General features: G+C 31.0%; 3 protein-coding genes across 4 annotated transcripts; 1 reads left to right on the forward strand and 2 right to left on the reverse strand.

Moving 5' to 3' along the window:
- Positions 1-1,905: 1,905 nt before the first annotated feature.
- LOC111496229 (transcription factor E2FC-like) lies at positions 1,906-6,104 on the forward strand. Its single transcript, XM_023146602.1, has 13 exons — positions 1,906-2,245; positions 2,800-2,983; positions 3,116-3,169; positions 3,264-3,349; positions 3,484-3,572; positions 3,654-3,708; positions 4,182-4,234; positions 4,329-4,379; positions 4,466-4,514; positions 4,609-4,674; positions 4,763-4,839; positions 5,366-5,519; positions 5,613-6,104. The coding sequence occupies exons 1-13, from the start codon at positions 1,997-1,999 to the stop codon at positions 5,688-5,690; spliced, it is 1,245 nt and encodes a 414-aa protein (XP_023002370.1). The 5' UTR covers positions 1,906-1,996; the 3' UTR covers positions 5,691-6,104.
- A 409-nt stretch (positions 6,105-6,513) lies between these two features.
- LOC111496338 (HVA22-like protein i) lies at positions 6,514-11,050 on the reverse strand. Of its 2 annotated transcripts, none has more exons than XM_023146754.1 (7): positions 10,697-11,050; positions 9,449-9,491; positions 9,250-9,348; positions 9,101-9,157; positions 8,532-8,595; positions 7,982-8,188; positions 6,514-6,752 (listed from the first exon to the last, which is right to left on the reverse strand). In XM_023146754.1, exons 2-7 carry the CDS (start codon positions 9,478-9,480, stop codon positions 6,699-6,701), a joined length of 513 nt encoding a protein of 170 aa, XP_023002522.1. In that variant the 5' UTR covers positions 9,481-9,491; positions 10,697-11,050; the 3' UTR covers positions 6,514-6,698. The 2 variants fall into 2 exon arrangements, with proteins under 2 accessions (XP_023002522.1, XP_023002524.1); XM_023146756.1 differs by lacking the exon at positions 10,697-11,050 and adding an exon at positions 10,116-10,236.
- A 3,317-nt stretch (positions 11,051-14,367) lies between these two features.
- Positions 14,368-15,823, reverse strand: LOC111496313 (cytokinin riboside 5'-monophosphate phosphoribohydrolase LOG1-like). The gene is made up of 7 exons (XM_023146721.1): positions 15,619-15,823; positions 15,448-15,545; positions 15,323-15,353; positions 15,139-15,238; positions 14,985-15,055; positions 14,767-14,910; positions 14,368-14,583 (listed from the first exon to the last, which is right to left on the reverse strand). Exons 1-7 carry the CDS (start codon positions 15,769-15,771, stop codon positions 14,488-14,490), a joined length of 693 nt encoding a protein of 230 aa, XP_023002489.1. The 5' UTR covers positions 15,772-15,823; the 3' UTR covers positions 14,368-14,487.
- Between the last annotated feature and the right edge of the window lie 7,417 nt (positions 15,824-23,240).

The following is a 23,240-nucleotide window of genomic DNA, read 5'->3' on the forward strand; positions in this document are numbered from 1 at the left end:
TTGATTTGAATTTCACATGTAAAACCAATTATATATCATATTAACAATTTAATATTCTATATATATGTGTGTTTATATTCCCTCCAATATAAAATCTAGATCAACTTCAATTCCCTTCACTTGCCCATTAATTTTTTGATTTCATAAATTTTTTGTGATGTTTCACGTTAGTTGGAAAAGAGAACAAACCATCATTTATAAGGGTGTGAAAACTTTCCCTTAGTAGACGCGTTTTAAAGCCTTGAGAGGAAGTTAGAAAAGAAAAACTCAAAGAAGACAATATCTCCTAGTAGAGGATTTGGACAGTTACAAATGGTATCAGAGTCAGACACCAGACGATGTGTTAGCCTTCTCGCCCTTCCCTGAAGGGGGTAGACACGAGGCGGTGCCAATAAGGATGCTGGGCCCCAAAGGGGGTGGATTTGGAGGTGGTCCCAAATCGGTTGGAGGAAGGAAATAGTGTCAGTGAGGATGCTTGCCCCAAAGGGGGTGAATCTGAAGGTGGTTCCAAATCGGTTGGAGGAAGAAAAGAGTGTCAGCAAAGACGCTGGGCCCCGAAAAGGGGGGGGATGGATTGTGATGTCCTACATTAGTTGGGGAAGAGAATAAAAGAGTGTGGAAACCTTAAAGCCTTCGGGGCAGCTCCCACAAGAGAACAAACTACCCTTCGTAAGGGTGTGGAAACCTTTAAGCTTTGAGGGGCACCTTCCACAAGGGAAAGCCCAAACAGGAAGAGGACATATCTGTTAGCTGTAGATCTGGGCCATTATATTTTTTTTTTTTTTTTAATGTTAGTGAATTTTTAAAATAATACTTATGGTGTGAATTATTTATGATATTATTGCTATTAGAATTTAAAGTTATCTGAGACCTATTAAATTAAATAATAAAGTAGGAAAAAAAAAATAGGCTGAGTTGGATCATAAAGGTGCATATTTTTATTTTTAGTCCATTTCTGACTCACGGAATATAAAATTATTGCAACGTTAACAATAAATAAACTAATTATTTTTTTCTATTTTTAAGTAAAAAAATGGCCAGCAACATTGTTTTGGTATGTAGCACGCAGCACGAGAGATTCTTTGGGAACGTACAGCATGCAAGTATAATATTTTTTACCTCATTATTTTATCCAAAAATAAATAAATAAATAGATAAATATAGACAGAATAATAAAAAAGTCAAATTGCTGATGCATGTATCAGCAAAATATAATAAAATTATAAGAACTGATTTTGTAATATTAATTTTAAAATAACAGACTTTTTGATATTAAATTACTTTTGAATTTCTTAATGATTTTTTAATTCGACTGAATCTCACTCTACTTTGTCAAACATGCCATAGTTCAATCAGAGTATTTTGTTAATATTTGCAATTAAGCCCTTCATTTAATTCAGTATTGCAATTAAACCCTCGTAATTTTTTTTTTTTTTTACATTCTAATGCAATTTGAATTTTTTATATGCATCAATTGGGCCTAAATAATATAGGCCCAAAGCCCAAAGGCCCAAATTCTTGCATAATCCAAACCTGAAAGCAAAATTTATACTGATATTGTTATTATTATTATTATTATTAACCTTTTAGCTGTTTTTTTTTTTTTTTCTAAATTACGAAAAAGACAACTTATAAATTAGTCTTTATTTGAAAACAATACTATTTTTATATTTAAATTTAATTCAAATAAACATTCAGATAAAGCAAAATTGGGCAAAATTGAAGGGGACTTATTTTTATATTTATTTATTTATTAATTAGATTAATTAATTAAATAAATAAATTGTGAAAATATGTGATGGAGTGATTATTGGAAAATGGCGTGCTTGTAAATTAATTTGTAATATTTCAGATCTCCTTTTTTTAATTCCTTCCATATATTAATCTTCCGCTACTACTTTCTCTCTCTCTTCACTTTTCTTTCTTGCTTCTCTCTCTTTCCCTCCAATCTTCAAAAACCTCCAGAACTCCCTCCCTTTTTCCTCCATTTTCTCCGATGTTGAACGCCGTCGAAGATCTCCTCCTCCGTCACGGACACTCCGATTTCCGATCACATCTCCGTCCTTCTCACTCTCACCATCGCGGCGACATGTCCTTGTCTTCGTCTTCTGCTTCTTCTTCTCTTGCTCAACCTATTCCTCAGTGTTTCCGTCAGTATCATCGATCTTCTCCGCCGTCGGATCAATCCAACGCTTGCGACGGTCGTCTTGCTCTCGACGCACATTCTACAGTTGCTATGCTCGACGTGAGTTTCTTGTTTTTCTTTGATATCTTATCCATTTTGCTGTTTGTTTTCTGATTTCCGGTGTGCGATCAATCTTGTTTGAGTATTCATTTAAGTTTGAAGATCGGCATTTATATTCAATATTTGAGTTTATGAGGTTTTTTTAGTGAAGATTGGTAGATTTATGAATCTGGATCGCGATTTTCTACTTTGATTTAATTAGCTGCTAATTAATGTGTCAATTGTTATGCTTCGCCACGAGTGGAATTCTCTCGCCTTAAGTTGAGCTGACAAGATTTGGAACACATTTTAATTTTTGTATCTTGAATTTTATTAATAGATTTTTAATTTTTCCATTTTAATCTGTTTCCGATTTTAGCGCAGTGGAGTGCCTTTCTGTAAGATCCTATGCATAAATGTCGCAAGATATTAGCGAGCAATTTTTTCGATATTCTTATGATTGTCTTTAGTTTCTTAAATATCAGAGTTGATGATCTGTGTATCGATCTATTTTACTTCTATTTCTTTTCTCATCTCTGTAAACATTTATTGGATCAACAATTTTCTTTTTGCAGTTGAAACGGACATATGATACTAATGACTCTGATGCTTTGGCTAGCAAACGAGCTGTAGCCTCTGAACAGAGGATGCGATCTAATGATTCTTCTTGTGAACCAGTATCTAATGCAACTGAAAAGCAAAACAAAAAATTGAAGTTGCAGAAAAATTCAAAGTCCAGGACTAAAAAATCTACAGATGGTAATCACAGTATCCTTCTATCCAACTGCTTAATGTTAATCGCATATGCATTTCATTTCTCGCCTTAGCCTGTTCAATATGCACATTTTGTTTCTCTCTTTTTTTATTCCTTAGCTTTTCTTTTTGTTGCAGAGCATCTTGATGGTCCTAATCTATCTACTAACGGTCGGTACGACAGCTCTTTAGGTAAAGTTGAGGTGAACAAATATCTAATGAAATCTTCTCGAATACACTGGATCTGGCCGTTGAGATTTGAAAATTTGTATATTTTAATCGGCAGGCTTCTTGACGAAAAAATTTATCAGGTTAGTTCAGGAGGCTGAAGATGGAACGCTTGATCTAAATAAAACGGCGGACATATTAAAGGTATATAATCTTTTTCTGTTCTTCGGAAGGTCTTAGGGATAGTTAGCTGAGATTATTGTCCTTTACAACTTTGATAGTTGTATTAACTATTTATTTTTCTATATTAAGATATTTAAGAATTATGTTTGATTCAGGTTCAAAAGAGGAGGATTTATGACATTACAAATGTTCTTGAAGGGATAGGGCTTATAGAAAAAACCACCACGAATCACATACGTTGGAAGTAATTATATTCACATTATCCTTATTGCTTCATTGGAAACTATAAAGTGCACTGAGTGATGAGTTAAACTCTTCTGAACAGGGGAGGCGTGAGGCATGAGGCTCAAGAGCTCAACGATCAAGTTGGTAGATTTAAGGTGCTTTGAATTTTAGTCTTAGTGACTTTATTGTTCAATTTTTAATGTCTCTGTTGCTCATGATTTGTATATTCATTGATTATTTTAGGAATAGACATCTCAACATGTCATAGTGTAAGGCCTCCAATTGTTCATACTTATTCTAGAGAAGGTAATGATGGAAAACGGTACCATTTGGGATCGTACGCATATGGCTAAGGAAGAGTGTGGGAGGTTTATGTAGGGGTTTGGGGTTTACAGTGAGAGTGGGCGATTTTTGTAGACAATGTTCTTACAAATTTCAATCCAATCGGATAATAACGCATATTGCTGAAGATTTAGTATAGTCCAATGGATATGATGAAAAATATCAGTCGGCAGAATACTATAACTGGTACAAGACTAATAAAAGTGGCTTTGCCCTTCTAACTCCAAGATTCGTACTCACAATCTGCAAATTCTAAATTGTTCATTATGTTGGGATCTTATTGCAGGCTGAAGTTAAGAGTTTGTATGCAGATGAACGCAGACTTGATGAACTTATAAGGTTTGTTAGGCTTTGGAAACTCGGACCATTTTTCCTTACAAATAAGAAGAGAAAAGAGAAAAAAAATGGGCTCCACTGATGCATTTTTATGCAGGATGAAGCAAGAACTTCTGAGAAATCTCGAGGAAAATGAAAATCACAGAAAGTAAGTTCATCCCCTCAAACTTTTTACTCATATCAACGACACATTTTGCTTCTTTCCTTTAATATCTGTCCCTCCTGGACTATCAGGAATCTTTTCATAACAGAAGAAGACATCTTGCAGATTCCTTGCTTCAAGGTTATTTTTCCTGAGCTTTGGTAATTTTTATGAATTTAGGAAATCGAACAATCTTCTCCTTTAACTCACTATTTTCCTGTAACTGATGGATTAGAATCAGACACTTATAGCAGTTAAAGCCCCCCAAGCTAGCTTTATTGAAGTGCCCGATCCGGATGAGGTATTCATCATCATAAATTTATAGATTTTGCCAATTTCTTTAACCCATTAGCATTAGCTTCTCATTGATGGTTTCCTATATAAACCAGGAGGCTTGTTTTTCTGAGAGGCAGTGTAGACTGATCATCAGAAGCACCACTGGGCCGATTGATTTGTACCTCTTGAGGTATTATACCATTCTGACATCTTATATACTGCTACAAACTCAGTTCTTCGAATCCTCAAGTGTTAGAACAAAGAAGTTGTTAGCCTCGAAAGTGTAGTCAAAAGTGACTCAAGTGTCGAACATAGGTTGTACTTTGTTTGAGGGCTCCAGAGAAAGGAGTTGAGCTTCAATTAAATGGAGGCTGGTTGAAGGCTACATAGACCTTAGGGGAGGCTCTATGGTGTACTTTGTTCGAGAGGAGGATTGTTGGGAGGGAGTCCCACATTGGGGAATGATCATAGGTTTATAGAATACATCTCCATTGGTATGAGGCCTTTTGGGAAAGCCGAAAGCAAACCTATGAGAGCTTATGCTCAAAGTGGACAATATCATGCCATTTTAGAGATTCGTGGTACCTAACCCTCCCATGCCAGCCTCTTCTTTCTCAGAGTTCATTTGGTATACAAGTTCATGATATTCGTCTTGAGATTCCGCTTCGCCTTTCGAATATCCATCTCAAACATAATGCATTTTTTCATTCCTGTAGGGCTGAAAAACAAGAGCTGGAAGAAAGCACTTTCCACCAAGAGAAAGTGTCCTCTGAACTACAGAAGAATCATAAGATATCTACCAAAGATACTTATTGTTCTTCTTTCCAAGAGTTTCAGGGAATGCAGAGAATTTTACCTTTATATAATAATGTAGGTCGAATTTCAAAGCCAAAAGCCGCATGAATTCAATGTTTTTCACAGATATCTCATTGTTAGGTGGAAAATTTTGCTCTGTTTTTGCAGATGGACGATGATTATTGGTTTCAATCACATTCTCAAGTGAGCATTACGCATTTATGGGGTGAAGAACACAACTTTTAAAATGTTCTTGAAGACCAACAATTCAATGGCCTCTGGTTTTTTAATGGAGCACGACACAATTTTTTCCATTTCTTACAGAAAATTACGTCCGATGGAATTCCTCAGATAATAAAGAGAGTAATAACAAAAGTGTGAATCAACAACTCTCAACTCAAAGGATATGAAGTGTTTATGTGTATTCTCAACAGCATTTTTGTCGGGAAGAGGTATGCCGAGTATCCCTCTACTTTCAGCTCTCTATTTCCTTACTCTTTCTAAATGCTTAGGATTATTGTTTGTGCTATATATCTCCTCATTCATTCATATTGTAATTCATGAATTTGCTGTTTAGACTTTGAAACGAATGTGTTATACTAAGAAAAGGCTTTGTTTTGCTTTATGAGTTTTATGATATTTCTATTTCTAACTTAGGAATTTTAGTTGCTCCCTTACGAATAGCATATTAGTAGTCAAATTCCTCTACTTAACATGATTTCTAGGTTAAATTACAAGTTTAGCCCTTAAATTTTTAAGTTTTAAGGATGTATCTAATAAGATTTTAAATTTTAAAAGTTTTTAATATACTATTAAAATTTAAATTTTTGTGTTTATAGTTCTTTGAGTTTATAAAGGTCTCTAAAATTAAATTATTGACTTATTAAACATTTTTTAAAAAATAAAAAATATATTTTATACAAAATTTAAATTTTAGGGTCAAATGTGTCATTGAACACAAAAATGATAGTTAGAGAGATTGAAATACAAAAATAAAAGTTTAAAGATGTGTTAGATGATGTTTTTTAAGGTTGAATTTGAGAAAAAAATAGATTAGAAGAGAGAGGGGTGTTGAAAGAAGAAGTAATATATTTATCATTTTTTACAATATTGGTAAATGAGTTTGTAATAGATTTTATAGTACAGAGTTTTCTCGGACTGTTTTTTATTCCATCAACGTTTTCTTTTTGGAAGAAAGTTTAGGGTATAATTTATTGGTCTGAATGTTTTGTTTCTGTTTCTAGCATTGTCCTCTCATTCCTCTTTAGCTTCCTCCTTTTCATTTCCCGTTGATGGTTGCTTCTGTGGCTGTTATCAAATCTCATTTGTATCACATTGTTATCGCAATTGGATTTACAAAAAAAACTGGGAGGGGAGCCGGATTCATCAGGTTTATTTACTATTATTTTTTATTTACAAAAAAAAAAAAAATGTTTATTTTCTTTTGTTAATTTTAATAATAGAGAATAACAAATAGATTAATTTTGTGAGGGTGAGAAGAAAAAGATTTATGGGTCAATTAGATTCCTACATTTCGTTTTTAAAAACTAAAGCGAAGAAAATAAAAATAAAAATAAAAAAAGTTTATGAATAAACAAAATGTTTCTTTCTCTTTTAGAAAATAAAAAAATAGTTAATATCATAATTTCTTTCCTAAAAAAAACTCTTAATAAATTTTCAAACAATTAGTTTCTCCACTTCAGAGCCTTTTTTAGATGATGACTACTGAAAAGGTGTTTAATATAGTTTTAAAAATAAATTAAAACGATTAAAAATATGTTTTAAAAAATAAATTGATCTACAAACTCAGTGAAACATTTAGAGATGACTATTCTAAAAAGTGGATTTAAACTGAAAAAAAAAATGAAAAAAAAAAACCAAAGAACGTAAGAAATATGTTACGAGTATAATCACTGTACTAGACAAATATGCAAACAAAACTCTTCTAAAAAAAAAATAAAAAAAAAGCATATTTTCAAAAATATTTTAAGAAAAAATGGTTAAACTAAAAAATAAGTCAAAAGCAACTTAAACTTCCCTAATTTTAAGGACATACAACATAATCTTTAAAAGTTAATTTTGTGTAAATTACATGAGAAAACATTTAAAAGATCAAAATTGATAATCATTATTAAAGAAGGATATATATACTAACATGCATCTTGCATGTGATAATTTAATTAATTTTTTTTTTTAAAAAGTTCAGTATGTATAAAATAATATGCTCTTTTTTGTATATACTCTTGCATGCGAAAAGTAGCTGCTAAATAACAGTATAGAAACTAGGCAGGGAACTTTGGAAAATTTTAAATTGAACTCGATAATATCATGTTTTCCTTTTCTGTTTTTTTATTTTTTATTTTTTATTTTTTATGTTTTTAAAAAAGCAAAACTATGTTTTTGTTTTACTTACGAGTTCTAAAATAGTGCATTCAGTTTTACTCGATAATATCATGTTCTAATTTTAGTGATGGCATATAGAGTGGTGTGTATCTTTAAGTAAAATAATATGAAAATCATGGTGTTGCGTTTATTACCTTGGGAGCAGCAGGGGTGGTCGATTGATGAGCGAACTTTGCAAATATATCGAACAATGTTGTTTGAAAGTAGGAGGCAGCTCTTTGAAAGTAGATAAAAGCAGTATCACTAGCCTTGAGCTTGAATTCCGTCAAGCTGCGGTCAATATGAGGCTCGTGCTTTGAAACATATGGTCTGAAAAATGAATCATACACATGGTTCGCTCCCTGACAGTACATACCATATTTGCATTAAAAAGTAAATATGAAATACCTCAAACTGTTCTAACATTTTTATCAATAATTCTATATGTTTATAAATTATTAAAAATTTGATGAAATATATATAAAAAAAAAAAAGTTTAATAATGGAATGAAATTTAAATAAATTTATTTAAAAAGTACCAAAGGTTTATTTGTTAATTGAAATATTTTTCATAACTATTTATATTTATAATTTTTTTCTCTAAAAATAATTATCCACATCAATATGTTTCGTATCATATTTACTAATATTCAAACATATATAAGATTGTATATGCTTAACATATCGATATTACCTTCCTCATACCTTTGTTTTTGGATGCCACAGATAAACGAAGAATGCCAACTTTGCTTCATTATAGAATGGAAACCTTTCGAGCCAAAGAAAAATGTTGCTAATCTTAAGAAAAATGGAAGGATTATTTTGCAAAACTATGCTAAAAATGATACATAGTATGATATTGTCCACTTTGAACCTAAATTCTCGTGGTTTTGATTAAACTTTCCCCAAAAGATTTCATACCAATAGAAATAGTATTTCTTGATTATAAACTCATGATCATTCTCTAAATTAGCTGACGTAAGACTTTCATCCAGTAACATTCGTAAATAAATATCTTAAAGACAAATCCTATAAAAATTAACTGACTCAGAAGAAGGTTATATGAATATTTATTTTCAATAATAAAAAAAAAAATAGTAGTTTTGAGAATATTTGAAGCTAAAAGGAAACCATTCAAATCCGAATAACTTTTTATAATAAAATACACATTTTCGTTTTAAAAAAATCAAGGATAGATGATTTTTCATTTCTAATTCCAAACATTCACTTCTATTATACTTAAAATTAAAATGAAAGAATCCTCCAAATCCTACCATGAAATAAAAGAATCACCAATTCTCTCGAGAATCGTCAATATAGCCACCAGAATCCTGCATCCACAAAGAGATTTTCAAAATCAAGAAATTAAATGATATTATTGTAAAACCAATATCAGTGAAATTTGAAGAGTGCAACATCATACCAGTACTGGCACCAATAATGAAGTTGCTCAATCTGTGGCTGACTGGTTTCGACAGTTTTGTAACACTCATAAGCCGGATAGGCATATCCCAAAATCATCCTATCACCACGATGAAACTTGATCTTAGAACATGAAAAACATAATTTATAGAGAGAGAATTTCGAACATATAAATGAGTATAATTATAAACAAAACATACGTGAGTCCTCTGGTGATTAGTGCTCCTATCATTTTGTAGGGACCTAAGATTTGAAAAAAAAAAAAGGAAAAAAAAAAAGAAAAGAAAGAAACAAAGAGTTATAGAAACTGATCAATTCAATGATTCCTAAAGCATAAACGTACAATTAATTCTTTAATATAGAAGGAAGCATTTTATGATCCGAGAAAGTGAATAGGCAGCACAATTCAAATAGAAAAATGAAAGTATACAAAACCAGATTAAACCACACAATTTTGTACGAGAAAAGACATAAAACATATTCGATTATGGTGTATCAATGGAATGCACAAAGGATAAGGCATACACACGAATACAAGCTATACTTCCTTCACTTTCCGTGAGAAAAAAAAAATAGCACTCAAAGCAAAAATTCCTCCAAAATCGGCGACGCATAACGATGAACCACAGGAGATTTCATAATTGAGAAAGAAGAAATACTCAGACGGAAAAGAATTCACTATTTAGCCGAAAATCAATCATCACCAGATTCCGAAACAGGTAAACAAAATTGAGTCCAAGCAACAATCAGAAAATTGAAAAGAAAGATAAAATCCATAGCAGAGGATAAGTTCATGCAATACTAGTTAGCGAATCAACAATCAAGTTAACAAAAATCAAGACTAGCGAGAGAGAAGCCGATAAATACCTCTGAAGCGTCCAGAATACAGTCTAGACAAACAGAGAATAAAAGCAGCCGAAAACAAGATAGAATTGATCGAAACTCAATCCGGAAGAAAGCAGAAAAACAACGAACTACAGTACGGTCGGGAATGATTCAGATGGAAAAATCGAAGTATACAAAACCAGATTAAACCACACAATTTTGTACAAGAACATAAAACATATTCGATTATGGTGTATCAATGGAATGCACAAAGGATAAAGGCATACACGCGAATACAAGCTATACTTCACTTTCCGTGAGCAAAAAAATAGCACTCAAAGCAAAATTTTCCCCAACATCGGCAACGCATAACGATGAACCTCATGAGATTTCATAATTGAAAAAGAAGAAATACTCGGACGCAAAAGAATACATTATTTAGCCGAAAATCAATCATCATCAGATTCTGAAACCGGTAAACAAAATCGTGTCCAAGCAACAACCAGAAAATTGAAAAGAAAGATAAAATCCATAGCACAGGATAAGTTCATGCAATACTAGTAAGCGAATCAACAATCAAGTTAACAAAAATCAAGACTAGTGAGAAAGAAGTCGATAAATACCTCTGAAATGTCCAGAATACAGTCTAGACAAACAGAGAATAAAAGCAGCCGAAAACAAGATAGAAATGATCGAAACTCAATCCGGAAGAAAGCAGAAAAACGACGAACTACAGTACGATCGGGAATGATACAGAGACGATCGTCTTCGTCGTTGGCGGCGGCGCTTAGGTCAATTAGAAAACCACGGAGAGCTCTCCGTGTTTCTCCGTTCTCCCGCCTCTGTTTAATTTTAATTGGCGCCAAACAGAACGTCAACGAAAAATTTGAGCTGCGTTTCTCGAGTGCGTTGGTGGGGCTATTTATATGGTGGGGAGAGAGGGAGCACAACAAAATAGAACGTAACCGTCCGGCATGCGAACAGAGATTGCCTTTTTGGCGCTTTCATCTAATCTCGTGGATAATAATTTATAATTAAATAAAATAATAATTTATAATTAAATAAAATATTAATTTTAATAATAAATTTTAAATTAATCTCGACCAATGTTGCAATCCTCACCTTAAATTGTTTTAATTTTTACTTCCATTTAATTATATTTTTAACTTTTAATTTTGTTTTCAGATTATACAAATTTGTGGAATAAAATAATAATTACAATTTTATTTTTCATTCTTTCACCTTCAGTTTGGATTTTTCATAATTACAAAAAAATCACAAATTATCACTTAATTAAATTTAACAAAGAAAATATTTATTAACGTGCAGTCGATATAATTTATTTAAAAAATATAATATTTATGACGTAGTTGTTGGATGAAGAAAGTCTCACATCGAACTAATTTAAGGAATGATCATAGATTTATAATCAATGAATACTCTCTCTCGAGATGGGACATTTGAAGAACAAAATCATCAGAATATATCATACCATTGTGGAGAACGTCTGTCTGATAGTAATATAACCTTTTATAATTCAATCATTTTTTCATAATTCAATTGAATTATATTTAGGTTAACAAAGTTTATACGTATTTATTTATAATATTTTTAAAAATATATTTAAATTACATAATATCATTATTATTTTAGTTATTTTTTATTTTATTATCTAAATTTATCCAAAATAATTATTGGCTTGTGAGTTATGTAAGGTCACAGGCGGGATAAGAATAAATACTAATGATAAATTGGGAGCGATTCAGTTACCAATTAAATTGAGTAAAGTATCAGCGATAGACATTTTGTATGGGCAAAGTATCCAATACCTCTCTACATTCATAAGACATTCACCTCCAACATTTCATTTTTTGCCCAAATTTCACCAATGCTTTTATTTTCATACATTTAATTCTTACGATTTCACGGCTAAATCCTCCGACTAAGTTCGTGTTTCTTAATCCTAATGTACTTGAGCTCCCGAAATAGATCCATAGCGTCAACCGTCATTATCAATTTTACTGTTAGCCTCCTTGTTAAATTTAAGATGAAAATGTGATACAGTAAAAAGTTAAAAAAAATTAAGGTTACTGTCGGTAAGACCAATCGATAGGAGATTACAAGATACTCAGTACAATATTACTACATTTTGATTTACTTGAGATTATTCGAGATATAAACCTGGGTAGGGTGCTAGACACGTAAATTATTTTCTTAAAATACTCATTTTCTAAAATATCTCAATATCTTTATTTCTAAAATTACTAAATCATTTTTTTTAAATATATACCGACAATGGGCTCATATACGTCTATCCACCCATTAAATAAATAAATAAATATATATATATATATAATATATATATAAACTAAAACGTGTTGGGCTTCTGGCTCATATAAATGGACCGATGCCCAGAGAATCATGGGTCTGGTTAAAAGCTTATCTATTAAACTTAAAAATAAAAAATAAAAAAGGGAAAAAGAATGCCACCTCAGCCGAAACGACGCCGCATATGCAGAAGCCAATCATTTGAATAAATACGTTATACAAAGGCGCCGGCAAAAGCAGTGGCGCCGCCGCCTGTGGAGGCGTAAACAGTTAGAATTTCAGGGTTTAAGGCGGAGAATGAGTTGAAAAATGCCTTTCATTCTATTATATTATAAATAAATTATATATATATATATATATATATATATATGTATGTATGTATATATGTATGTATATATTATATAATGGTCTAGGTAGTGTAATGACCGGACCATCTGAACAAACCCTCACCTCGACCAAAAACGATTCTCTATTAAAGCTATTCATATCTATTTTATCGCTATTTTCTTTTGCGGTTCTAATTTATTGTCTACTAAAAATCATCATTATGAATTCAATTATTGAAGTTTTATGATGGTTTATTTTGTTCTTGAATATCAAGTTTTTAAATTTTGAATTGTGATTTTGTATGATAAATGATGATATGACATATTTAATAGTTAATTTAATCTGATGTGATCGATAATAATTCAAAAGGAAAATGTATGATGCGATTATATTTTTGATTTTAATATTGGTATGACATTCTCCCTGTAAAAGTTTATATACCTGAGTATAACCTAATTCGAGTTCTTTTAGCATATTAATGTAATGTCTCATATCCAAAATCCAGATTAGGATATGGAATCCGAATCTGACACTCAATGACCCCTATATTTTTCCGTGCGACACAACGATGTTACCTACTAATTTTGAATTATTTCTAAGAACGAAGACTACCCCACGAACCGACCCGAGTTCTTTCAACATGCTAATATAATGCTTTATATCAAAATTTGAAATTCGATTTGACAATGAATATGCCCGATATTCTTCTTCACCCTTTGTGACATGACCATATTATTTACTTATATTGAACTGTTTCTAAGAATGAAAACTATTCTCACAAACAAATTCGAGTTCTTGGACCTTAGGCGAGATTTATTTTCGTCAGTCGAACATCACTTGTGCAAAATCCAAACTTGTTTGACCACACACACCAATTGTGCATACAGGTTCAATCATCTACGACACAACTGACTTGCCTCTACATTAGGCCAAGTCATTTTGCTCGACCTTGCAACCTTTGATCGGGTCCAAGGTCTATCAACACAACGTCGCATCTCTTCTTGTCATCTCGATCTCCATCGACATGACTCATATGTCTAGACGTCATCCCGAGTCGAATTCTTTGGAAAAATGTGACAAACACGTGAGGTTATCAGCAAATGGTTGTCGAAAAGTGGAACTAAAACGACAGACATGGTCAAACAACACAGCAAGATTTGGAAGGTTTTAAGTTTTGATGTCCCAAAAACTGTTCTTTTATTTATTTTTATTTTAGGTAAAAAATTTAATTATGAAGCAAAAGCCACGCCCACGTGAACCTCTTTTTAGTACAATGTCTTTGTCCCAAAGCAACGACATTTCTTGCTCTTTCCCTTTCTCTTTTCTCAAACATATCCATCTTAATGTAATATGATTAATTCAAATTATATCTTCTCCTACAGTCACTCCCACTACTACTGTCCCTTTCCCCTCTCCCCCCTCTTTAAAAAGTGGATTACATTTCTATCCTTTTTGGTCGTCTCGGTTTCAATAATTCGTTGCAACAAAGGTGAGCTGTGATGTGACGTTGTTGTATTTGTTCACGGACGTTGGGTCGGACAAGTACAGGCAATTGTCATATCGTACTTTACAAATTCACTAGCTCGTAAAAAATAAGACTAGTCATCAACTCTTTGAAAATATTTTTAAAATTCAAGACAGTTAGCTTCCTATTTGATAAATAAATCCGGAGTGGAAAAAATTATAAAATATTACAAAGCAACTTTCTGATCAGATTTAATCTACGGTGATTAATCTATACATGTGGCTACTAATAAAGCTAACGAGCAATGTCTAACTTTGTAGTATATCCTAATTGTTGTTCCATTTCCCAGTTTAACCTTGATGCCACGTCAGAATGCTTTGGCACATACTCCTGATCACAAATACAAATCAGACTCTGATTATGTGATTGTGTGGGCCCCATCAATGACGTGTGAAAGTTTAAAATAATAATAATAATAATAATAAATCTTAGTACAAAAATTTATTATTTATATAATAAATATTTATAAATAATTAATTATATTGAAATTTTTGAAATAATATATATGTGTACCTCTAGCTTGGAAATGAGCTCATGGGCAGTTTGGGCAGCAACTATTATGCTACGGGCAGCTGGGGATACGAATCCTTCGTCAACTGCTTTGTCAATGAATGATAAGAGCGAGTTATAGTAGCCATCCACGTTCAGCAAACCCACCTGAAATATTTATTTTAATTAATTTAATTTTATTGAATTAAAATAAAATAAAAAATATATTTATTTTATTTTACCGGTTTTTGGTGGATGCCCAACTGAGCCCAAGTGATGACTTCCAAGAGTTCTTCCAATGTTCCGTAGCCACCTGTCAGTAAATAAAATTGGGAATGTTTTGTAAAATGAAGAAAATTAGGGGGTGGAAATGCAAATAGTAAGAAGTATAAGTACCAGGTAAGGCAATAAATGCATCAGCATGACGAGCCATCTCCGCTTTCCGTTGGTGCATTCCAGATACAGCTCTTACTTCTCCGATCGTCTCTCCGGTGATCTGAAAATAAATATAATAAAATTAAAAATAATTAATTACATTTTTTTTTTGCCTCAAATTAAATTAAAAAATAAGTGAAATTACCTCTCTGGGCATGAGGGATTTTGGAATCACTCTGCAACAAAACAAACCCAAATTGAATAAAACCGGAGAGAGAGAGAGAGAGAGAGAGAGAGGGAGAGAGATGAGACAGAGAGAGCCAATGATACCCTAACACGTGGCGTCCTCCATCGTAAACGGCTTGAGAAACTAAGCCCATAAGCCCAATGCTTCCTCCGCCATAAACAAGGTCAATGTTCCTTTCCACCTGCGATTTCATTTCTCGATTAAATATTATTTAATTTCATAAATAATTCAATGAAGAGGAAAAATTCAAGTACCAGTTCCTTTCCAAGTTCAATGGCGGCAGTTTGATAGCTCGGATTCTTGCCGGCGCTGCTGCCGCAGAAGACACAGATACGCCGGAACCTCGATTCCTCCGCCGCCGCCGCCGCCTCCGCCGCCTGATGATACCCTGCCTCTTGGCGTTCCATTATTGCCTTGTATTTTTCAGTTAACAGAATGAGAGAGAAGGGAAGGTGTAGGTGTAGGGAGAAATGGTGGGTGGAAAAGGCCCATTTTTATATCGCAAAATCTCGACGAATTTCCAGGCCCACCAATCAATTTATCGTATCGCGATATATCGTATTTCCCTTCGGAATTGCCACTTCTATTTTTTTATTAACAAAAATATTTTTCTATTTAAATTATTAAATTCGTCCTAGATTATTGGAATATAATTTTGGAAAAGGGTTCATTATTTAGTGAACAAATAATAAATATAATTATGTTACAATAATCCAATTTAATTGTATTTATTTAATTCAATTATCTGATATTTTGTTAGAAAATACGTGTTTATTTACAATTTTAATTATATTTTGGAAATGAACAAATAAAATAAAAAATCCACCGATGAAAATAATAAAATCGATAAGGATCATAATATAAGGAGGTGGATTAAATAATTGGTTAGAAAAAATCCAAAATAAACACAAAACTTTAGCATATGGGAAGCACGTGAAAACATGAGCCCAAAATCAATCGGCCACCGTAGAGAGAAGTTATGGGGAAAGAAAGTGCATTTATTTTATTTATTTATTTATTTATTATTATATAAAACAAGTGCTTTTTTTTTTTTAACATATTCCACATAAATTATCTTATTTTTCGTACTTTTATTAAATTATAAGCATATAAAAAATTTAAATTATTAAGTTAGGACTTTGAGAATGTTGATCTTTAAGATATTCATTACACCTCGATAATTAATATATACACATGGACAATTAATAGGAAGAAATAATTATTACAAATATTTGAATTTTATTTTTTTTTTTTTTATTTATGGGGACGGTTTTCACTCTTAGCAACGAGAAGAAAGTAACGTGGTCATGTTACAAGGGATGTAGGGGAGTGTCGGGGCTATTAAGTACTAAATCAAGATTCTGAATTCTGGATATGGATTGTTACTTAAAATGATATAAAAATATCAAAAGTACTTTTATCTTCTAAATTACTCTGAGATGTAATAGAGCTGAATCGTTATTGAAATTAAATAAATATTACAAATAATATGCAATATATAGATATATTTTGAAGATCTCATTGGTGAAATTTTAATTTTAATGTGTTGGAAATTAAGCAAAGAGCCAAAATTAACATATTATATATATATGAAATCAAATTGTAATATAAGAAATAAAATACATCAAAGTCCAGAAAAGATGTGGAGCTGGCAAAGGACATGTGAAGAAAAGTATATAATAAAAACAAATAATGAAGCGTTACGTGTGGGTGTGGAGAGAAAAATATTGAATACACAATTGGGCAGTTTAATACATTAGATTACATCAAATCGTTGCTAAGGACACCCACATTATTAAATTATTAATTTATTAATTTATACAAATCAGCTTGTACCTTGTTGGAGAAAAGAAATTAGATTTTAAAAAATTAAATAATAAATGAAATTCAACCTTTTATTTTAATTGAGTTAAAATGCCTAAAAATTATGCTGAGTCATTTCAATAATTTTTTCACAAGCTTTGGTTCGAAGAGACTCCCATATACATTGGTTCAGTATTCGAGTCACAATTAAAAAACTTTAAGCTTCGATTCCTATTTACTCGGCCAACTCTAAACGTATTTTTCCATAATTTGATGAAATTTTGATATTAATATCTAAATAAATTAATTGATTTTTTTTTACAACTAATTTAGTTTTATTGTGTGTGGTTTAGAAGAAAACACACATACAAAGTGGACTTAGAACACAAATTGAAGAGCTTCAATATATCAAAAAGTTTAGTTGTCAAATCTGAATAATTAATATCAAAAGTATTATATAATATTAATATTTAAATAAATGGTTTTAAATAAACAATTAATATCAAAAGTATTATATAATATTAAATATTAAATATTTTCTTTGAGTATATAATATTAATATTTAAATAAATGGTTTTAAGAGTGACCACGTAGAACATGCTTGCATTTTTGGGGGTATGGGTTGGCGCTTAGGAACATTTAAATTCATTTTTTGGATAATAATTTCAAAGAAATTACGTAATTCAATTCAAACTTTTAATGTAATTATTAATTTAAATGCCTTAACTTTAATAAATAAATAAAATATTAATTTCTGATTATTTGATTCTTTTTGGCTTCTTGAAACATTTCATATATCTCCTAACTTTTATATATATATATATATATTTATTCGATAACAAATTAAAAAAAATGAGTAGATGGCTCGAATAATCTAAGTTGGATTGGTTTATTCCACATCGGTTGGACACTTGAGTAAACGAGGGTTACATGAAAGAACCGAGACCACATTCGAACAAAGAGGATTTTGAGGATATGATATGTGAGATCTCACATCAGTTGGAGGGAGAACTAAGCATTTCTTATAAAAGTGTGGAAACTTCTCTCTAACAGACGCGTTTTAAAACTGTAAAGCTGATGACGATACGTCAAGGGCTAAAATGGACAATATCTACTAGCGGTGGGCTTGAGCTATTAGAAATGGTATTAGAGTCAGTCATTGGACGATATGTCAGCGTCTCCCTTAAAAAGAGTGGACGGTGAGATATCACATCGATTAGAGAAAATACTGAAATTTATATAATTTTTTTTTTCTCTCTAGAGACCAAAATTTTCATGGTTATATCAAATTATGTCAAATATATTTAGTTGGCCAACATAAAAACATTATTGATTTAACAAAAACAAAGATCCAATAAATAAATAAATAAATATATAATTATTTTATTTAGATATCCAAATCTTTAAAAAATTGGTAAGAGATTTGTTTTCGTTAGGAACTTGATATTTTATACTTGCAAGTCAATAATGATCTTTGTTTGGATCGGTCTCGTGGCCCCAATTGATATCAGAGATTGTTATAGCTATATAATGATTCCATGATGCTTAGACTTATTGGAGTGTATGGTTGATTGGGCGTGCGATTGAAAGTGGGAGCAAGAGAAGCATACGACTGTGAGCAGCGTAGGCGTGTGGCATGCGCCAACAAGCAACGAGCGTGGGATGGATGGTTATTATGTGAGGTTGACTAAGCGACGCGATGTGCTGGTTGCAGGCAACTAGTCTGTAAGGGGGTCATCATGCTCACAGTTTTAAAATTGTGATGCTGACGATGATAGTAATGAGCTGAAACGAACGATATCTACTAGCCGTGGATTTGAGCGGCTTATTGGGCCAACCTCAATATCCACGAAAGCCGCTACTTAACCTATTGGGCCAAGAAGTCCATTGTATTCTTATTGGGCCAACCTCAATATTCACCTAAGCCTGTTAGTGGGCCTACTTTCCATGGCCCACCAAATTGCAAAATTTAATTATTTCCTCTATTGTAATAAAATTCTTAAAAAGTAGTTATGAAAACTAAAAAAATACTATTTATTTATATAAAATTTTGATAGTATCATATATTCATTTATTTTATTTTTATTAAATTGATCTCAGTAATCTTGATAAACTATTTAATTATAATACATCAATAATAACTTTTTAAATATATATTTAATTTATTTTGACAACAAATTAATGAATTATTTATCTACTAGATTTATTTCACCCCAATTAACTATCTAATATTAAATAATGTAATAAAATTAATTAATTAAAAATGACATATAATGATACATTCATTATTAAACACGAAATTTTAATACTTTAAAATTCATAAATTATTAGAGCATAATTTTATAATACACTATATAGTCAATCTAGCTTATTAAATAAATTATAAATTTAATCGGTAAATTTTTTATTTAACTTATTCCTAAATATATATATATATATATATATATATATATATATATATATATATATATATATATATATATTTTATAGAATTTATTAGATTTAAAAAAATTTAAACTAAAAATTAAAAATTAAATAATATTAAACTAAAATTATTTTTTAATAGTAAATTTAAAATGTGAACTAAACATATTAAATTTTTATAAATTAAATAAAAACTCATTATTGAAGAGTGGCGTTTTTTTTTTAATTTTACAGAATTTATTAGATTTAAAAAAATTAAATTAAAAATTAATATTCAAACCTATTAAACTAAAATTATTTTTTAATAGTAAATTTAAAATGTGAACCAAACCTATTAAATTTTTATAAATTAAATAAAAACTCATTATTGAAGAGTGGCGGTGGAAAAATCACGTGTGGAATAGTCCACCTGTTATTATGGGCTCTCCCACCGCCACGTCACAGTCTACGCGGAAGTCTTCCAAGTCGGAGTTTGGACCAATTCAACGAAACCTTGAATTCTAGATCGGTCCATGTTTTTATTAAATTATTTTTTGGTTAAATTAAATTTATACATTTAAAGAATTTTGAATTTAATTCCTATAATTTTATACATTATAATTAGTTTCATATCAATAAATAACTTCTACCTGCTTATTAGAATTTTATTAAAGTTTTATTCTATTTTAAAAATAAAAATTGTACGTTAAAAAATAGACTAAATTTGTATTTCAATTAATTTTGACAACAATGATGCGTTAACCTATTTTTTTAATTCGAAATTTCGATAATTGATTAGGTTGACGATTCGAGCCGCTCGAATAGAGGTCACAACTTAATCTATATAATTTAGTTCAAAATGATCTGATTATTAGGTTACATGAACCAGACTAACTTATAATTCTCTCTATTTTAAATTAATAAAATATCACCAAATAAAAATAAAAAAATAATATTAACAAAGAAAAATAATAAAAAATAATAATAAAAATAAAAACGTGAAAAGATGGTTTAAATTTTGAAAAAAAAAAAACTAACACGTGAATTTTAAGTTTTGTGGACAAATTTGACGTAAAAAAAAAACACTGGAAAATGGAAAATCAGTTGGTGGGGGAACAGATAAGCTGAATTTTAATTTTTAATTCATTTAATTTTGCCGATAAAATGTTAATTTTTAATTCATTTTATTTCAGAGAAGGCCGGTTGGAGAAATTGGTGTCAGTTTTGGGCTTTGACTAATCCAACAAAATGGCCCACCTCCCACCAAAGACTTTCATTTTTTTTTTTTAATTTTAATTTCTCTATGAAGATATGTAATTATACAAATATATATATTTTTAAATAATTTTATTATATTATTTTATTTTATTTTAATTTTGATGCATTTTAAATTTTAGGTTTTTAAATTTATTTTATAATAAATTTTAATAAAATTTTTAATGCTAAATATTTAGCACAACTTGTATTTTAAATATTAAATGGGATAAAATATAATAGATTTATAAATCTTGTACATTTATAATAATTTATTAATAAATAATAAGAAAAAAATTAAAAAAAGATTTTATTATAAAATAATTATTACAATATAATGCTTAATTACTTTTTTTTATTAATCATAGTTTATTACTATTAATTAAAAAATTTAATTATACGGGAAGATCAAATTTTAAGAGTCCATTTAAAGTGTTATAGTATTCGTCAGATTACCGTTAGAATTGGCTATCACGACGAATAACAATAGCTTCGATATTTCATAGGTCTAAGATTCCCTTTTAGAAAGACGAGTATCAATTCTCGAGGTATAGTCTTTGAATTATCCTATAGGATAATCAATCAAACTCCATAGAACGGCTCCAGATTTCTTCGAGATAATTCAAATGTTCTATGGTAAGTTTTGGATTATCATCAAACCGGGTAGATTTAGAATCTTGACTAATGGGACGACATCGGCTAAATTAGTACCTCGAGCATGTTTAACTAGAATATTTGTTACAAGGCTAAAATTAGGGTCCCCCAAGAACATATGGGTCAGTTTATTTAAGAAAGGGAGGCTTTGGCTGCCCCACACGCAAACACAAATTAATTACAATTTGGAAGGCTATGGGCCAACACACACCCAATGTGCCTATATCCTCACCTTTTAAACTTTGATTAATTCACTAATTAAACCTTAATTTGACTTTATAACTACCCTTTTCATCCACATTTTTTTTTAATCTTTAAATCGGATTTGATTAATGGAATCTAATTAGCATCCAAGCTCGTCACTACTACTAGATAGATGCATTTTTCGTCGACTTAGATACCGACCCATATTAAGTTAGGTATCAATGACGTTGAGATTAGGGTGAGACACTTACTCAATGATCTAAACACCGTTCAGTGTTCAGTTGGTTCATCATTAGATATGTGAGATCTCATATTGGTTGGAGAGGAGAGAACGAATCATTATTTATAAGGGTGTGAAAAGAGAAAGCTCAAAGATAACAACATCTGCTAACGTAGAGCTTGAAGCGTTACAAATGATGTGCCAACGAAGAGACTGAGCCCCAAATAGGGGTGGACAAGAGGTGGCGTGCCAACAAGGACGCCAGGCCCGAAGGAGGGTAGATTGGTTGTAACAACCCAAATCCACTGCTAGCAGATATTGTCCTCTATGGCTTTCCCAAAGGGTTGTTTGTTCTCCTCCCCAACCAATGTGAGACATCACAATCCACTCTTCTTTAGGGCCACCCCCTTTCGGGGAACAACGAGAAGGCTGACATATCGTCCGGTGTCTGGCTCTGATACCATTTGTAACAACCCAAATCTAAAGCCCAAAGAAAACAATATCGGCTAGCTAGCGGTGGATCTGGGTTGTTACATTAGAGATCCCACATCAATTGGACAAAAAAAAATAAGTGTTAGTGAGAATGCTAGGCCTCGAAAGGGCGTGAAAACCTATCCATAATACAATGGATTAAAAAGTATCTGAATGAAGATAAAATATATTAGATTCGTTCCGTATGTAACATAGTTATGTTTCGGGGATGCAATAAAATATCGAGCTCTTCAAATATTAAAAAAAAAGATTCCTTTTAAAAAAAAAATAAAAAATCAAGCTAAAAACATATTCATCGGAGTACGATGATGTCAGCTTTATTGTCTCCAACCTAAATGAAGAGAGAGAGAAGACATAGACAACTGGTGAAGCGCGTAAAACCATCTAGCTAGCTAAGCTATAGAACCACTCTGTTAAAATCGTACGGAATTTCCCCATATTTATTTATTTATTTATTTATTATTATTATATTCCAACATTTTCTTCACTTAACCTAAACCTAATCCAATTATTTCCCTTAATTATATACATTAATCATAATCTTCTTTGGATTATTCTTCTTATTATTTCCCATTTTGCCCTCTCTACTAATATCATTCTCCCCCATTACCCATAATTAAATAAATCTAATATTTCATTATCTTCCGAGATTTATTAGACATTATTATTTTTGGTACGTAAATAACCTTAGAAAACGACAAGCCAAATTTCATGATCCGATCCAACCACATCGACCAAACCATCCCCACGTTGTTGGGAAAAAAAATAGAAAAACAAATTTAAAAAAAAAAACTTAATTTTGGATGAACAAAAAAAAAGACATTTCTTTGTACGATATGTTTGAAA

Source organism: Cucurbita maxima, unplaced genomic scaffold, assembly GCF_002738345.1.
Source record: "Cucurbita maxima cultivar Rimu unplaced genomic scaffold, Cmax_1.0 Cma_Scf00022, whole genome shotgun sequence".
Lineage (NCBI taxonomy): Eukaryota > Viridiplantae > Streptophyta > Magnoliopsida > Cucurbitales > Cucurbitaceae > Cucurbita > Cucurbita maxima.

Excerpts from the sequence above, each read along its gene's own strand:
- LOC111496229 (XM_023146602.1), top strand. The coding sequence starts at position 1,997 with ATGTTGAACGCCGTCGAAGATCTCCTCCTCCGTCACGGACACTCCGAT. Across the intron at positions 2,246-2,799 it reads CTACAGTTGCTATGCTCGAC|TTGAAACGGACATATGATAC; the intron begins GTGAGTTTCTTG and ends TTCTTTTTGCAG. Across the intron at positions 4,840-5,365 it reads ATTGATTTGTACCTCTTGAG|GGCTGAAAAACAAGAGCTGG; the intron begins GTATTATACCAT and ends TCATTCCTGTAG.
- LOC111496338 (XM_023146754.1), bottom strand. The coding sequence starts at position 9,480 with ATGATAGGAGCACTAATCACCAGAGGACTCAC. Across the intron at positions 9,349-9,448 it reads CTAATCACCAGAGGACTCAC|GATGATTTTGGGATATGCCT; the intron begins GTATGTTTTGTT and ends TCGTGGTGATAG. Across the intron at positions 9,158-9,249 it reads CATTATTGGTGCCAGTACTG|GATTCTGGTGGCTATATTGA; the intron begins GTATGATGTTGC and ends TTGTGGATGCAG.
- LOC111496313 (XM_023146721.1), bottom strand. The coding sequence starts at position 15,771 with ATGGAACGCCAAGAGGCAGGGTATCATCAGGCGGCGGAGGCGGCGGCG. Across the intron at positions 15,546-15,618 it reads TTGAACTTGGAAAGGAACTG|GTGGAAAGGAACATTGACCT; the intron begins GTACTTGAATTT and ends ATGAAATCGCAG. Across the intron at positions 15,239-15,322 it reads AATCCCTCATGCCCAGAGAG|ATCACCGGAGAGACGATCGG; the intron begins GTAATTTCACTT and ends ATTTATTTTCAG.